Raw genomic sequence first — 18,512 nt, forward strand, 5'->3', positions numbered from 1 at the left:
CTCTGTAGACCAGGCTGGCTCTGAACTCACAGAGATCCGCCTGCCTCTACCTCCTGAGTGCTGCTGAGTGCTGGGATTAAAGGCATGCACCACCATGTACTGCGAGAAAGAATATAAATTTGGGTAAGAGGGGAAGGATATGGGGAGAAACAGGGAGGAAGTGTGGGTGGGGAAACAGTAGTTAATATATTATATGAAAAAATACTATTTTCAAGAAAAGAAAAATATTTAATATACAATCCCTCTTGAAGTATCTTCTTATGAAAAATTCACAAAAGGAGGATAACTAGGTAACCAGCACTGATATAGGTAGTGATCACAGATAAGCATGCACAAATACATCCTTCTATGTATGCAAACATATGTTCATGTATATGTGAATCCATATATGCTAAACAATTTGTCAATTCTACAATTCAACAGCTTCTACAACTCCATGCACCTCACCAGTCCTACTTGATGTCAGTTCACTTAATATCTTCAGGGAGAGGAGCAAAAGTATTAATTTTAGTACTTTGCAAATAGACAACAATAACAACAACAACGAAAGGATTCCAAGCTCTGAAATTTACTGTAGAACACATCTCCCTGAAACCAGAGAGGGTACCAGAGGAAGTGTGGATCTGATGTGAGCCTCCATTCCACTATTTAGAGGGAAAAGGTCATTTTCCTGGTGAGATAAGATTATGAAGAGACAGTTCAGGCAGAAGGTATCCTTGCCCCACTATCTCACTGATGATTATCTCGAATATCACCATAGAATCTTCGTCCACTGAGGGATGGAGATAGAGACAGAGACCCTCATCAGAGCAATGGACTGAGCTCCCAAGATCCAGTTAAAGGGCAGAAGGAGGGAGAAGACAAGCAAGGAAGTCAGGACGCGAGGGGTTGGTCCACCATCTGAGGCAGCGTGCCTGTTCTAATGGGAGCTCACCAAATCCAGCTGGACTGGGTCTGAATGAGCATGTGATAAAACCGGACTCTCTGATTGTGGCTGACAATGGGGGCTAACTGAGAAGCCATTGATAAAGGCACTGGGACTTGTTTTTATGGCATGTTGTGGCTTTTTGGGACCCTAGTCTATATGGATGCACAGTTTCCTAGGCCTGGATGTAGTGGGGAGGCCTTTGGACTTCCCACAGGGCAGAGTTCCCTGCCCTCTCTCAAGCAGGGAGGGGACTGGGAGGAGGGGAGGAAGTGTAAATTTTTGAACGGAAAAATAAAAAAAAAATGTTTACACGGAAAAAAGGTTATGAAGAGAAATTACATGGCAAGGCTGTAAGAGCAGACCATGTTGGTTTACAGTAAAACTTGATGGAAATCACTCGGTGGTGGTAGTCAGGGGAGAAAGGGAGTTGTGAAGTTCTGTGAGAAGGAAAACATTCTAGAGATAGATGCTGATAAGGATGTGCATGAGCTTAGTTTTGCTAACCTGCACACCTGCCAAGCAGTACAGAATGGAAAGGAATGAAACTAAAGGGCAACATACCTCATCCAGGTGTGATGTCACCTTGAGAGTACATACCACTGATATGATGTAATAAAAATGGTACTTTATCCATCTTCTTCAAAAACAACCGCTCGTCTTAACCCAGAGACCATTGGCCAAATCCCAGCCAAGAGGACTGACTTGTGCCCCTTGAAACATCAATCAACCAAAGTAAAGAAGGTCTAAGAAACCCTTCAGCCCAGGGAATCCAGGGAGACAAGGCGATGAAGTGTGGTACCTAGATGGGGTATTAGTAGAGAAAAGCTGTTGTTAGCTACAAACCAAGTGACTCTGACTAAGCCACAGAAGCTTTAGTTAATCTTCCACATCATCATGTTTTTTTCTAATTGAAGCAAACACATTGGGATAATAACAGGGAGCCCCGGGTGTGCAGGATGGAAGACCCCTGAGCAAACTTTGTAACTTTTCTGTGAACGTCAAACCTATTCTATCTAAAATCTCAATGGAAATGTTAAATAGGATTAGAAACACAACTGAAGAGAAATATGAAATGAAAGGCTGGTTCTGAGGAAATCATGTAGGAAGTCATAAAGAAGATTTTCCAGTAAAGCTAAGGGCTAGAAGACAGGGCCAGACACTTGATTTCTAAGACAGAAAACGTTTGAGGAGATAATTACTTACATCACTGCTTAATCGCACTCCTCACAGCTGAATCCTACTCCAACCCCTGCCCCACAGAACAGCTCAGCTCTCAGATGGAGGAACCAAAATAAAGCAGAAGAGAGGGGAAACAGAAACAAATGAGCCCTCCAATAAATCCTGGTGAAAGTGCAAGCTATTAGCACAAAAGGTTCTTAATTCTAGGAAAAAGTAACTCATCTATAATGTCACATCTGATTACACATCATTCAAAGACAGCAAAATAAAAACACTTTAAAATTAGCTGGGCATTTATTACAGAACTACTGTGGGGTCCATTTTAGGAAGACGACTGCTGATTCAGAAGGAAGGAATATTAGTTAATAAAAATGTCAGTAAACAACTGAGCAATCTCCAGATAAGAGTGAAGTTCGGACGCATTCTTACATAGTAAGAACTGAACTAGCTCATTTAATTATCAAACTAAATTTATGATAGATCCTACTATAATTCCAATTAGCACGTGTGGAAATTGAGAAAAAGGGAAAGTAAATATTTACCAAAAAAAAAACCAGTGCAGAAATGATAAAAAAAAAAAACCCACTCCATAATAACCAAGTAATAATGTGCCTGTGGAGGTATACGGAGGCCTAAGGAAACTACCAGTTGACAATAATATATGGTGATGTGTGTGTGTGTGTGTGTGTGTGTGTGTGTGTGTGTGTGTGTGTTTAAAAGAACATACTGGAACAATCTGTGATTACTGTCTCATTTCATTAACACATGCACATAAAATGTTCACATATTTTAATGGAAGAACAGAAAAAAGATGTACAAACCTTTAAATAATAGAAGTTAAATGGATGGTGGATTAAGTAAACCAATTAAGCAAAAGGGAGAAGGGAAATTAAAAATGCAACTTTAACTTAAAAAAGTTGGAAAATTACAAAAACAGTAAGTAAGCACAATGAGGGCAAACAGAACAAACTTCCCTATTATCTGATAGCTCCGGTTAGAGATTTTTTTAAAAAAATCTTACTTGACACTGTTTATAACAAAGTCAACTAGAGAACAATGATTTTGATAAGTTGAAACTAGAGTAGAAAAAGAAAAGCTATCCAAAAGAGAGTGCTGGTTCTGTGATAATTATAGATAATGAAACAGACTTGCAGAGAATGTCATTTCTAAGAGTTAGGAAGGGCTATAGACTCAAATGCATAAAGCAACAAAGTCTCAAACCACATGGAGATAAAATTTGTAACATCACAATCCTCATTGGAACATTAAATATGCTTCTCCCCAAATCTGATAGTTCAAAAGAAAAAGATTCACTAATATTTATAGATGAGTTTGTTGAGTTACAGTATCAAGTTTGCTGTAATAAACAGATGTCAGATTATTCCCAGAAAAGGAAGGCTAACATACCATCTTTTCTAAGTTAACACAATGCAGTTTTGAAAAGCAGACCAGGTAAAAAGACAAAATTAACTCTCAACAAATACCAAAGAATTGATACTCAACCTTCTCAACCATCCTAATGCTGTAACATTTTAATACAGGTTCTCATGTTGTGGTGACCCCAACCATAAAATTATTGTCATCGCTACTTCATAATTGTAATTTTGCTACGGTGAATCATAATGTAAATATCTGATATGCAGGCTATATGCTATGTGACCCCTGTGAAAGGGTTGTTTGACCCCAAGGGGTCCTGACCTACAAGATGAAAACCATGATTCTAGAGATCACGTTATAACCTTTACCCAACAGAAGTGGAATTTAATAATTTAACAACACTATGTTTTTAGAAGCTTAAAGAAAACTGCAATAATTAGAGTTAAAAAAGAAATCATAAAGAAAATTCCATCATATTTAAACTCAATGGCTACTCCATTTAAAATTTGTGGAAGGCAGCCAACCCGATGATCCCAGGCATTTATGGATACAACTGTGTATATTAGAAAGAATATGGTATAAAGAAGAAGGACCAAGCATTCACCTCAATAAGAGAGAGGGTAAAACAGAATGGACCAAACATTCACCCCAATAAGAGAGGGGGGTAAAACAGAATAAATCTGACTACAAAATAGCATTTATGTAAGCTCAAAAGCATAAAACAGTATGATACTCTTTTGTGTATATTTGCAAAAAAATATGTTAAAACAACCTCAGACCAGGGATAACCATGGACTACAGTTAGAGAGAAGAGGGGACAGTAGGGTGGAAAGGTGCAAAATAGATTCCAGCCATGTTTTAACTCTTCTACTGCAAGTATCTGAAACATGGACCCCAAATTCTTACCACTTATATTGGGCAAATGTGCCTATGTTTATTATCCTCTGTCATTTAAGTGCTTGAATATTTCTTAGCTTAAAAAAAAAACAGAGATAAAAGGGACAAGCAGTCATCAGAATAAGAAAGGCTCTATTTCTGCAGTTGATAGAAGCATCAACGTAATGCCTTTATCTTAAGAAGTAGAGACAGGAACTGCAATTCCTGTATTTATGCCAAATGAGAATTGCCAGAAGTACAAAAAATAGGTAGCAGGCATATTGGACATATGCAGTATTTAATTATATACTCTCCTCCATTCTTAATTCATGTTTGATCATAAAAAGTGAAAACATCAAACATGGAGTTCTCTTCACAGATATTTTGTATTTCATGAAGACAATGTTGTCTGAAAACTTTTTCTACAAAGATTTTAGTATTAGCAAAAATTATATTTAAATGACTTCATTTAAAATTATTCAACTATAAAATATAAAACCATACTTTTTTCCTTCAGAAACAGTAACTCTAGTACAAAGCAGTTCATAAAAAGTTTCTTCATTCTAATGTTTGCCTGAAATGAGATGGCTCAGTGGTTCTATGGCCCATAGAAAATATAGCAGGTATATAGCCTTTGAGACACTGATGCATTATATTTTTCACACATTTATTAAAGCGGTAAGTCAGAATAATTTCAATTATGCTTTAAATATATTCCTTTCAAAAGATGCCATTATCACAGAAAGCAAAGAGGAACAGTGATACAAGCATCAGTGATCATCATAAGTCCTTGGGTTTCTTTATATGAAGAGCATTATGCCCAGATCCATGAAGTCCCCCCAAAACCAGCAAGTAGACAGAGTCCCGTATGAAAATGCAAAGAGCCTTTATTCTGCACAAGTTTGCAAACTCAGTCTATCCGTATGTCCAACGTATTGGCATAAACAGAGAGCCCCGAGATCAGTTAGAGTTGGGTTTTTATAGTAGTAAACCTGGGGGTGAGGGGTTTCTAAGGTTCAGGACTTCTGATTGGCTGACATTTGTCTAGGGGTGTCTTGGTGACTGTGCTGGCAGGTGATCCTATCTACAGCAGGTGAAACGTTAGGCATTCCCTTTGGATGGTCTGTTCTTGCATGGTGCTCAGGTAATCTCAGTTTGTGGTTCTTCCTGCGATCAGGTATTGCCTCAGGGTAAACTACTGAGACTCAGGCCTCCCTTAAACTTATCCGTGGCTGAGTCCTACACTGGCAGGTGTTAATGGTTGGAAGTAAAGAACTTCCTTTGGGTGGTCTATTTCTATTTAGTTTATCATGACTGGCTACTACAAAGAGATTCTGAGAACACCTGAGCCTGCGGACATGATAATTCTGAAAGCCAAGGGTTCTTGAGAACTTAGCAGATAAAATTGTAGACAGCACCAGATTCTCCATATTCTCTGCCTTGGTGGTTTTCTCTGTCTATGACAAATGACTGATGTGGCAGAGTTACACCACCCTTCACAGCCTCTTCTTGTTCCATCTTTCCCACAGGACTATACAAACTTTCCATGTACAGAATTACTTAGGTGGAAGCCATTAACAAAGAGCAAAGGATAGGAAAAGTCACACCTTCCTCTTGCTGCAGGAGTGTCATTTTAACTCTATGTCACATTTACTAGACATCTGTTACATGCTGTTCACTATTAACAATGAACAGAGACCTCCTCCTATATTATCTTCATGTATAGTCATGGATGAGTTTGGCTGCTCAGGAGCAACCTCTGTTCTCTTATTTATGTGGGTGTTTCTGCTATGGGGTTGGGCTCTGGTCAAGCTGAATTGGTAATGGTTTACAGACACTAAGACTTGAAAGCTCAATTGTTCCTGAGATTACTTTCTCTGCTGGACCACCTATATCTGTTTTTCTGGTAATTAGAATCTAAGAACAATAATTGAAATTACTATTGTTTTTTTTAATGGCTTAGAAAAGGCCAGTCACCATCTAAATTATTTCAAATATCCCATCAATTATTCAAGATAAATTGTTCTCACTTTAAAGAAGAAAAAGAACAGACCCATAAGGCTGATTCATTTGTCTAAGATAATACAGTGATTACCAGTACAGTAGGACTTGAACCCAAGTCTGAGCATATGATTATCTAACTTGTACCTTCAAATTTTGACTTATTTAAAGGGAATGAGGGCTGAAGGGCTGTAAAATCAAGGATATTATAAGTTCTGGAGATGCTGGTGTCACCAACTGATCAGATGATGATCTAATATGACAGCATTAGTAATATTAAAAGCAAACCATCTGATAGAGTCCATGTCTTTTGACACTCTGTTTTGTCTGTTATGATCACATATCCACTAGAAACTTTCTGATCCTATTGCTTGCACTTGAGACTAATCACAGCTTAAAGGGAATAATGACTTTAGGGATGATTTTCAAAACTAGGTAACCATGCAGGTTGGACCAGCTATTCCTAGTACATTTCAACATTTCCCACAGACCTATGTTTAGGAAAGTTTACTGAAACAGAACTCACTGGGAGCTGACTAAACCACAGCTTTTGCAAGGGAAGAGTTAGCATGATGCAGAAAGTGTGGAGACACAAAAAGGCAGCACCCCTGGAATCCCATCATTTCCCCTTTGATGTATTTAGCTGAGTAAGGCAGAAGCTGCCTAACTTACCACACAGCAATATGTATACTTAGGAACTCCAAAGCAATGCTTTAACAATGTTGGGATCTCCCTGTTCTGTTCCTCAGTAACTTAAAAACAACTTACCTGAATTTTCCTTTTAGAAATAAGTCCTATCATGCCAGTCTCATACTTAGCAATCATCAAAGGCTCCTGCTGCCTATGGCATCCTCACACTTAGCTTTTCTGCCTTCACAAGCTGTTGTTTTTCACTGGATCTACATCCTACCACTTCTCGCTCACCTAATGCTTCAGATTTACAGAAACACCCTTCACCCCTTAAACTACAGGCTTACAAGAGTTCTGATTTTGTTCTTTATTCTCCCACACCTACCTTTTTAAGACTTAGTTCAAATGTCCCATATAGAGCCATTGTTCTTAGACCATGAGCTCTGAGCAGAAGGAACTGTGCCCTCTCTGTTTAATGCGTCTCTTATGACATAATCACTAAAATACAATAACCTCCTTGTAAGCCATCCTACTATTCGATGATCCTGTTTCAGTGAGGTATCTAGCTCTTCCAGACAAATCCATGTCAGGTTTGCACATACTCCATTCTGAGTGGGAGAAAATTCACTCAGACACTAACTGTAATACTACATTGTTGTAGTCTATGACCCCTCTTCTCTAAGAAGCTATTGCTTCCTTTACCATTGCAAACTGTAGAAAATGAGGATTAATTGAATCCATTCTCTTGGATTTAATCTCTCACGGTCCCTACTGGTTTTCTATCGGAAAGGGAGCAATTGGATGCCTCCATTATGTTTACTTGTACACTAAAATGGTATTCTAATCAAATGCTAAAATAGTAACTGCAACATTCAGATAGCCTATAGCTTTAAAATGACTACAGATTCTCCCACACCACATCCAAACTACAAGGCAAACGGCAATCTAAAAGAGCCATGTTAAACAAATCTTATTTTATCCCATGGACACATCCTACAGATCAACGCATACATAAGCTGTCTTTCTGTATACGCCAGCAGAAACGCCTTTTCAGCTGAATGAGATGTAAGGATGCCAAGTGTGCTAGTGAAACTTGCAAATGAATTTGAATCTCAGAACACGTTCTCAGCAATTTCTAGCCTTAAGAAAATATTTTCCATGGTCTTATGTGAAAACCAGACACTATGTAACCTCCCATAATAGGGAAGATATTGAATGAAAAAACAAGAAGATCCCTCAAAAGTACATGAGGAAGAGTCACACATGCCTTATGACCACGAACCCATTTTTAGAAGTGACCAAAAAGAGGAAACAAGAAAAAGGGTTGAAACACTTTTGACATTTCTAATTCCTCAATTGTTATGGGCATTTGGTTCATTAAGTACAGTTATGAAAAGGCAAGATCAAAATTTTCTCAGAAAAAAAGCAAACCACCATCTACACATTAAAAATTAAATAAACAAAAGTTAAAATGAATGATGAGAGGATTTTTAAAAACTTTAAACAAGATGATTTTCTGTAGCACTTTAAAGTGACTGTATTGTTCTCTAAAAGCAGTAAAGAACAGTGACTTCAATGGGACTCTTGATCCAGGGTCATTGGTCTCTTATCTCTTGTTCATAAAATAATTGTGGAAAAAGAGAATCTAAAGCAAGAATAGACAGAAGTCCTGAAATGTTTTAAGATAAAAATTTCCTGTAGAAAAACTAAGATTCACAGAAAAACATGGCAGAAGGAAGATTTAACATATTTCAATAGTAATATTCTATTTATTTTAAATAAAACAAACCGGGAAAGTATGGCTAAGGAGCCACACATCAGGCAAAGTTTTCTTTTGGGGAAATACATGAGCTGCTTAGGTATGGTCTTTACAGGCCAGTTATGGAACCTCCACATGGTCCTAAAGGTTGCCAGAACACATAAAATGAAAACAGATCTAATTCATTGGATTTTAGCCCCATGAAGGACATCTGAGTCATCATTTTCAGGATAGTGCGCTCAAAACACATTCTTTCATCAAATGACTTTGTTGAAAAAAGAAATTACTAAGAGGGAGTTTCCTTAACCCATTTGTTTACAGTATAAATTTTTCTTTTTCTGTATATTATCTCTTGTCAGGCTCAGAGATAGTGTTCCTTGAACCAGGCTGGGAATGCTCTTTCAGTAAACCAGCATTCCAGGGTGCCTACCAGTAGGATTAGGATTAAAGTCAAAGGGCTTGATTTACATTTCCCACAGGACAGACAGCTGCATCATCTTGAGTAGGCCATGTAACTTTACTCTACTTTCTTCTTCTGTACAGTGGCTGTCACGGGAGTTTTATCTCCTGCGTGGGGCTATTACCTGGGAAGAATCACTGTTGTGTACAGTGAATGGCTAGCACATCACACCATTAAGTAAACATATTTGGTACTTATAATATAGCCAGGGATCTGGCACTTTGGGGTGAGTGCCATTCCGAGTGCTATCTCTTTTCTAGGTGTGAGGCAGTCCCTATATGAGCTCAAGGTCCCCACTATCTCTAGTCCTTCAATTTAAATGACTTTCACCTCATGGGGAGTTGCTATTTCCTTACATCAATCACACTGGAGCTTTTCCAGGGCATCCCTGGGCAAAGAACATGTCCTCATCTGTGCCTTCATTTCTGAGACAGCCTTTGCACTGGAGAAGGCTGCATAAGACTCTAACCTAACCAATACCTTGGCATGTATTTGATTATCTTCACTGAAATATTCTGGGTCAGAAAGGCCTGGTCATTCCTCTTTCACCCTCCCCACTCCATACTTACTAGTTATATCAGCAAAGTATTCAATCTAATAGCCATATCAAGAGTTCCCCCCTCTTTTTGTCTCTTTTTTTTATATTTTTGGTTGTGAGCCTAGCCTTTAATGGCTGAGCCATCTCTCCAGCCCTTTTTTTTATTTTTTTTCCTTTTTTTAAAATTTATTTATTTATTAAAAATTTCTGCCTCCTCCCAGCCACCGCCTCCCATTTCCCTCCCCCTCCCCCCATCAAGTCCCCCTCCCTCATTGGAAATATTTTTCTTATAAGAAGAAGACATGCATATTATGCAAGAACTTGACATTTTGCAGACATATCAAGGGGAAAGTGTACATCTCCTGCCATTCTGCAGCCCTTGTTTTTCCATCCCAAGACTTTCCTGACCACACCTTCCTCCCTTTAACATATGCATTGCTGCTGAGAATTCCTGACTCTGTCCTCTTGTACTTCAGGAATTCCTATTTGTCTTTACTGAACAAAGCTCAAGAATGCAAGAATCACTATGTTGAGGTTGCTCTGCCCAGCCAAACAAACTGCCTACACCCTTCCCTTGGCAGGTATCCAAAGTCAACTGTACACATCACAGTTAGGGAGTGTTTGAAGCAATGTTATGGCTGCTTTGGAATCAAGTATCTCTTCTACTTCAAGGATGTCAAGGTCTGTGTCTCCTTTCTCTTTGGTCCAGGCATGTAGGATATGACAGGCTATCAGCACATCAAACACTTGTTAAGTGAGTGAGCAAAGGGCACACGAATAAATATCTTTTAAGAGCAGCCTCTCATGCTTGGTAATAATCACAACCAGGATGATCACACTTCATATTTTAGATGTGTGTTTCTCAAATGTCTCACATTTCAATAGCCAGGTAATGTTCTCCCTTCCTTTTCTTTCATTTCTTTAGAATCAAAATCAACAAATTCCAACTTCATAGAAAATGATAAAACTGGAAGAATTTTGGAGTAGGAGATGCTTTACTTTTTGAATGACAAATGAGCACTGTTAAATATTGCAGTTTTGGTCTCAAGTTTTGTCCACTGACACCAGAATGTTCCAGGAAATGACAACTCAAATAAACAGCTTCACATCCAGTAAAACACACACACACACACACACACACACACACACACACACACACACACACACACACACACACGAGATTCAATAGTACTTCACAGCAAACAGCTGCCGATGATGGTTACTTAGGAATGATTTATTATATTTACAAAACACAAATGTCTTTTGATTAATTAAATATAATTTAAGCTGGTGGCTTGGGCAAAAGAGTGCATCTGTAAGAGTTGTAAAGTAGGAAGACAAAGGAAAATATGGTAGAAGGCTAAGTCTTAGAAAAAAGGTTCTCAAATATCAGAGAGCCCCACTGGACCAACACTTTAAATTAACAAAGCACTGAGGGACTCCAGTGTCTAAGCTGCCTGACAGCTCATCCAAGGGAGAGCATCCAAGAGGAGTGTCATTTTTCCTGGGAAAAGATTTCCACAGAGCTTTCACAATCAAACAATTTAGCCTCGATGTAATTAAGTAATATAATTATGAACCCATTTGGGGGGAGAGGGTCTCAGGTTTTACTGCTTTTTTTCCTTTCTTTTTGGTGATGCTGTTGATAAACTTGGAATTTCAAATCTCCTATGTACTCCATTCTCATCTAAACTCATCTAGAATTTCTGGTGCACATTCAGAGCTAGTAAGTCACACACTGGATCCCGACCTGCATGTTAAAACACATAGGTAATCTACCAACAGAAAATTCAAAGTCAATTGTTAAATTCTACATAGATCAGAAGACATCTAAGACACAATAATTTCATATAAAAATAGGAAGTGTAAAGGAGTCTTTAGGCTTCTATTATACCAGAAATGGTGGCTTAAAAGGCAAAGGGAAAGATTATGTTAGTGAAACTATGGCAACTGACTCTAGAATTGCACTATTATAACCAAAATATCAAGAAGGCAGAGTGGTCATTAATGGGGCAAGAGGTTAAAAAAACATCAACTTCTCTTGTATTAAAGTTGTTTTTCAGAGCCATGCTTATTAAGTCATAAAATATAACATTTATGGAGAGATTGGGCTGGGTTAGGCCCTGTCGTAAATTGATTGGTTAATGCTTCATTTAATTTTCAAAACAAGCATGAGAAATAGAAACTATTGTTATCTTTATTTCCTAGATGGGTCAAATGAGACACAAAAAGTCAAATAAAATAACCAAAGGTTAAAGTTAGATAACTAGGAAGGTGGGGATTTGAGGTATGAACAATAAAGGTTGTCGAGCTCCAGTTTACTGTGGGTTTTTTTTTTCAGGACAGGTTTTTTTGTTTAGTGTGTGTGTGTGTGTGTGTGTGTGTGTGTGTGTGTGTGTGTGTGTGCGCGCGCGCGCGCGTGTGTGTAGCAATGACTGTCCTGGAACTTGGTCTGTACAGCAGGATAATCTCTAAATTAGAGATCCACTTGCCTCTGCCTCTTGCTAATGCTAGAATTAAAGGTGTGGAGCACCATGCCCAGATCAGTGTCCTGTGTTTTTAACAGTATGTTGATGCTGCCTCACAACACATGCTCAAAAGAAACACTGCTCTTTATTTTGTAGTTTAAGTTATATGTTCATAGAAATTTTCAAGAAATCTTTTAGAGATTAAACTATGAACTTAAAAGATGGATCAGTAGTTACCAAAACCAAACCAAACCAACAACAATAACAACAAAAAACCACCCAAACAACAACAACAACAAAAACTGTAACCTGCATTTTCAGAGTTGGTACTATAGATACTTCATTCATCTCTGCACATTGTTTGACATTTATCCATGAAATTGAAGTGAAATCAATTAACAGCAATTTAGGGGTCCATGCTGAGGACCAGACCACAGAGATTCAATATGCAGAGAATACCCAGTTTTCGTTTCAATCTAGAGCAAATAAAATACCCTGGAAGATTATAATTGAATACGGAGGAAGAATGAAGTGCAGAGTGTTCAGATGATCTGTCCAAGGCCAGGAAAGTACAGTCTGTAGAACAGCGTGACCTAAAACACAATTCAGATGAACTAGTTTCTTTTTTATTCCACCAATCCATTTCCATCAAATTGGTGAAACACATTGAAATAAAATTAATTTCCAGAATAAACATCTGTGTTCTGTAAGAACGAATGTTTGATTTCTGCATATTTTCCCAAAACCATTTTGTTCTGGATTGAGAGGGAAAGGGAGAGACCACCAAGGAATGGGAATGAGGGAGGACTCCACATAAAATCTAGACCTTCTCTGAAGGTCTACATTTGGATTTTATTGAGCATTTTCTCTCTTGAACCTGGCCCAGTTATAAAATTAGTCATTCAAACACTTTCTCTGCTCACAGCAATGCCTGTAGGCAAATGTGGAGATCTCCAGCTCTCGATCAAGGCTCTCAAAACAGAGAGCATGCCCTAATCCTCCCTGTGTGCCTGGCATCTACAAAGGACTTTACATGGCGGCTGCTCAGTGTATCTTTTCTATCATGCATGGCTATGATGATGATGATGACGGACTGCTAAGAATGTGCAATTCAAGATTTCCAATTAGTTTCTTTAATTATTTTTTCCAAAAGATCCTGTGTCAGGTAATCTAGAGATACTTTATTGTTTACTTCTGTGTCTTTTAAATCAGAACATTTGTTCTCACCTTCCAATCCAAGGATATTTGACAATATTTAGAGACATTTTCACGTTACAGTTTTGGGGGGTTGTAGTGGATGATATTGGCAAGTAGTGGGCAGAGTCTGGGGATCTTATAAAAACCCCCACCACAATCTGAAAATGTCGATAGTGCTAAGGTTGGAAAATACATAAAGTATCACAAAATGGTTTTTTATTTCTACACTTAAAACCACAAGTAAGATAAAAATAAAAATACTGCACCAAAGATTTGCTTAAAACAAGACCATTTTGGCAATCTTCTGTTAGGAAGACCAGCAATATTTGCTTTTTGAGATGGAGTTTCATGTAGCCCAGGCTGGCTTTGAATTCACTATGTACCTGAGGATGACCTTGAATTCTTGGTCTGCTTGCACTTATTTCTCAATTACTACAATGGCAGGTAGGCACCACCATATCCATTTTTATGAATTGTTGGGGCTAATGATTTTTTATTTATGTTTTAATAAATACAGCTTGCTTAGAGATCAGAAGGGCAAAGCTAAGCCACTAAAGGTCAGGCAGTGGTAGCACACACCTTTAATCCCAGTAGTCAGGAGTCATGCCTTTAAATCTCAGTGCTAGAGGGAAAACAAAATGGGAGGAGAGGCTTAGTCTGTTTAGTCAGCTTAGTCTGTGGTTGCCCAGGTTTGGTAGAGGTAAGATTTCACTAGTCGCTTAGTTGCTTTTCTTTTCTGGTTTTCAGAAATTTCCCCAATTTCTGTCTCTGGGTTTTTATTATTTGTGCTACACTGGGGATTGAACCAATGCCTTCATTCAAGTTAGTCAGACATTCTACCAACTAGAATGCATCCCAGATAAGTAATTTTTAATTTACCTATGTAGAGACTAGAAGACTCTATAAAAAATTATAGGAAATCTTGAGTTTAGAGACATATGTTGTTGTGAGATATATGTATACTATGTGAAGATATATTTCTGTGATTAGTTTAATAAAGAGCTAAAAACCAATAGCTAGGCAGGAGGTATAAGTGGGACTTTCAGGCAGAGAGAGGAGGAAGTAGGAGAAGATAATTGTTAGAGTTAAAATCTTTCCTTTTTATTTAGACAAAAAGGGGAAATGTTGTAGGATATTTGTATTCTGTGTGAATGTGTATTGCTGTAATTGGTGTAGTAAAAAGCTGAATAGCCAATAGCAAGGCAGGAGGTAGAAGCAGGATTTCTGGGGACAGAAAGGAAGAGAAGGCTGAGTCTAGATACATGGGAGCCAGAGAGAAGAAATATGAGATCCAAGATGTAAGAGAGGTAATGTCACATGGTAGAATGTAGATTAATAAAAATATGGGTTAATATAAGTTATAAGAGCTAGTGGGACAGGCCTAAGTTAAGACCAAGATTTCATAATTAATAAGTCTCTATGTCATTATTTGTGAGCTAGTATCCCAAAGAAAAATCTTATTACAATTCATGCTTAAATAAACAATAATTTTTTTTACTTCCATGCCATCTAAAAGAGAACTTATTCTACTGCTACCACCCAGGACTGCCTGCTGATGAAGCACTTTAAAACCACCACTGTCTGGTTTAGACAGGGACCTCTTGATTCAGACTATTCTGCTGTTTGTAATCACACTCCATATGCACCCTTTTGACCAGAACATCAACAGTAAATGTACACACCTTATTTGCATATATGGTCATCAAAAGAAGCTACTTTTGCTATTACTCATGTCTTTTAATGCCTGTTCTTCTCAGCCATATCTAGATCCAGTTTCTCAAACCGGATTCCTACCGTGGCTATGGGAATCATTCGTGGTTATGGGAATCACTAACACACTCTGATTTCTATAGAAAAATGACAGACGTTTCCACTATTCTCATAGCTTGGTGCTATCTTAAGAGGAGAAGATAAGGAAGTGGAGAGAAGTTGATTTTTCACAGCTTTTAGCCATGGTCTTATGCAGTCTCCAACTATGTGGTTACATTTGTTCTGGTTTTATTTGCTTGTTCATTTTCCTCAGTGAATGACAATAATATTTGGTACTTCAGATGTCTGTAGTACACTTAAATAAAAATTTCTGAATTATTCTGTCCTGGGAGAAAACTGAGAAAAAAATATAAATGACAGGAGAATCTTTGAACACGCCACAAAAATGAACCCATTATGGAGTTTATATAGAGAGTTAACACGTCATTACTGAGACCCTCAAGACTTGGTTAAAGACTTTCTAAATATTTACCAAGATCTTTAACAAGTGAGAGTGCTTCCCATGATATGAAGGCTCCACCACCATCGTCCATGGCACCCTGCCCAACATCCCAGCTGTCCAGATGTCCACTGACCAGTACAACCTAGAATAAATAATAAAAGGAAGAAAACACTAAGCAAAATGACATCAAAGAAGACATATCCAGGTATTTCAAACATTAAGATCAGAAGTTTTATATTTGTTTCTTAGAAGACACACATTGTTTCTAGTAGGGAACATGGTACAACAGCATTGGTATAATTCCAAATTCATTCTTAGAATGGTAAAAGTCCTCCCTTTGTGCCTCTGTATCAATAATATAATCCTGACTACTAAAGGCATTTGTTTATTGCTGAATGGTTTTTAAAGCTTGTAAATTTTTTTTTGCCAGGCAAAGGGTAACCAAGCTACAATCCACAACCCCAGAGGCGCTAGGTAAAAAGAGGGATCCTAAGAGGGACACACGTGGAGGACCCTAGGAAGGAAAACAGCTAAGATCTCCTGGGTAAACTGGGAGAGGAATAGAAGGGAGGGGATGGAGGATGGGAACATTAGGGATCAAGAAGACCGAGTTGAGGAAGGGACAGACTGAAAGAGTAATGAAAGCGATATCTTGATAGAGGGAGCCATTATGGGGTTAGGGAGAATCCTGGTGTTACAGAAATTCTCAGTAATCTATGATGCTCCAGTGACGACTCCCAGCAATAGTGAAAAGGGTGCCTGAAAGGGCCTTCCCCTTTCATCAGATTAGTGATTACCCTAATGTCATCATAGAACCTACTAATGGAAGCAGATGCAGTGACCCACAGCCAAGTACTGGGCTGAGCTCCTGGAGTTCAGTTGAAGAGAGGAAGGAGGAATCATATGAGCAAGTGGGGGAGGGGGTTAAGATCATGATGGGAAAAACCACAAAGACAGCTGACCTGAACTAGTGGGAACTCACGGACTGTGGACTGACAGCTGGGGAACCTGCATGGGACTGAACCAGACCCTCTTAATGTGGTTGACAGTTATGTGGCTTGATCTGTTTGGCAGGAGGGTGGGGACTGGCAGTCGAACCATTACCTATTCCAGGAGTATAAACTGGCTTTTTTGGAGTCTTTCCCTATGGTGGGATACTTTGCTCAGCCTTAAAATTGGGGTTGGGAGGAGGGGATGGGCTCAAGATGGTGTCCTAGACCTTGTTGACTCCCCAAGGAAAAGCTTAACCCCTCTGAGGAGTGGATGGGGGATGGAAAGTGAGAGGCGGGAGAAGGGGAGGGAGAACAGAGTTTAATATGTAAAATGAAAAGTAAATTTTTTAATAAAAAAATGAAAAAAAACCCCAAAAATTTATTTTATAGTTTAAAGTCAAAATTACATAGAAACAAGCTCAAAATTCAATATTTTCAACTGGTTATTGATTCTAGATCTGGAACCTGTACCTACGGACAGTGAACATACATACAGTCTATGACCCAGAAATCTTACTCCTAGTTGTATGGTGTATTCAGAAGTGTGTGTGTGTGTGTGTGTGTGTGTGTGTGTGCTTTAACTATAGCAGTTTTCATAACAGAATATTAATAGCCATGCCCTTCTCTGAAAGAAAAATATCCAAATGTCTGTTAAAAGTAAAATGAATAAGTTGTTGGAGCACCACACGGCAGTAAAAAAAAACAAATACAACGCATGATAAACAGCATGAAGAATAAAAGAAACTAGACACAAAATAATAACACTGTTTATAACTCCATCTACATAATCATAAAGCCAGACAAAATAGGAAAGCGGCTCCCTTTGTCAGAGTGTGAGAACAGAAGCAGGTACAAGGTGAGATTTGGAGAGTTGGCATGTTTCTCATGGGATCAGTGGTAGGTATGCTTAGCTCACACACTTAGCATGTCTGAACTCTTCCTGACAATATAAACTCAACATTTTTAAAAGTTCAGCCTATTGATATTGCTGCATGGTAAGCTGTCAGAAAAACCAAAGCTGAATGAATCTTCTTGATAGCTAGCATGAAAACTCACCATAACCTTGGGGAGAGTTGGGGCCTAAAATATTACTGTGACCTTTGCACTGCCTGCTCACTGAGCAGCTGAAAGATCTCCTAGTGACTTACAGGCGACCCAGCCTAGAATGACTTCATTGTAGTCACAAACAAGGATAATGCCCCAGACTAATAAATGGTCATATAATGAACCCAAATGGATTGTTTCTAAGGGGGAATTAAAAACAAAACAAAAACAAAGAAAAAAGAGCATGTTGCAATAGCTGCGTCTTCTGACTGAGAAAGTGGTGTCATCCCAGAGAAGTCGGGGTGTACTGTCATATTCTCACGGGCCAGGACCATTGTCCCAGTAAAGCTGCAGTAGAATAAAATGTCAAAATGTGCTTTAATTAACTTCTGTCTTAGTTCATTCAGGAGTAACCACATTAAGGTAGCCATCATTTTATATTTCTGACTTATTTCACAATTATTGAGGTCATTTCATAACTGTATTTCTTTGTATCTCTTATAAACTTCCGCCCTCCAGATAGTAATTACTGCTTACATTAGCAGTTATGACAAGAAAGATGGCTTGGAGTAATAAAAAATTAAATTTATATTACATGATCAGAACTTTGGCACAGTGCTATATAAGAAAAAATATTTATCATTTTGATTGTGAGAGTTTTAAAACACTTTTCAAACAATAAAATGTTTGGGGCCACAATCTGATAGTTATAAATTCAGAATCTCTTTTAATAGGGTAACAACCTCTAACTTAGTTCCATTTAAAAAGCAAACTTGAGCCGGGCGGTGGTGGCGCACGCCTTTAATCCCAGCACTCGGGAGGCAGAGGCAGGCGGATCTCTGTGAGTTCGA

General features: G+C 38.4%; 1 protein-coding gene across 2 annotated transcripts in view; it reads right to left on the minus strand.

Moving 5' to 3' along the window:
- The window catches only part of Cpq (carboxypeptidase Q), a 363,530-nt gene that overhangs the window by 147,462 nt on the left and 197,556 nt on the right, over window positions 1-18,512 (minus strand). For both annotated transcript variants that reach the window (XM_013354109.2, XM_026789766.1), the window contains one exon: window positions 15,656-15,767. In XM_013354109.2, coding sequence (XP_013209563.1) covers window positions 15,656-15,767 — 112 coding nt within the window. The remainder of the gene's footprint in view (window positions 1-15,655; window positions 15,768-18,512) is intronic.

Source organism: Microtus ochrogaster, unplaced genomic scaffold (genome assembly GCF_000317375.1).
Source record: "Microtus ochrogaster isolate Prairie Vole_2 unplaced genomic scaffold, MicOch1.0 UNK29, whole genome shotgun sequence".
NCBI classification, from domain to species: Eukaryota; Metazoa; Chordata; class Mammalia; order Rodentia; family Cricetidae; genus Microtus; species Microtus ochrogaster.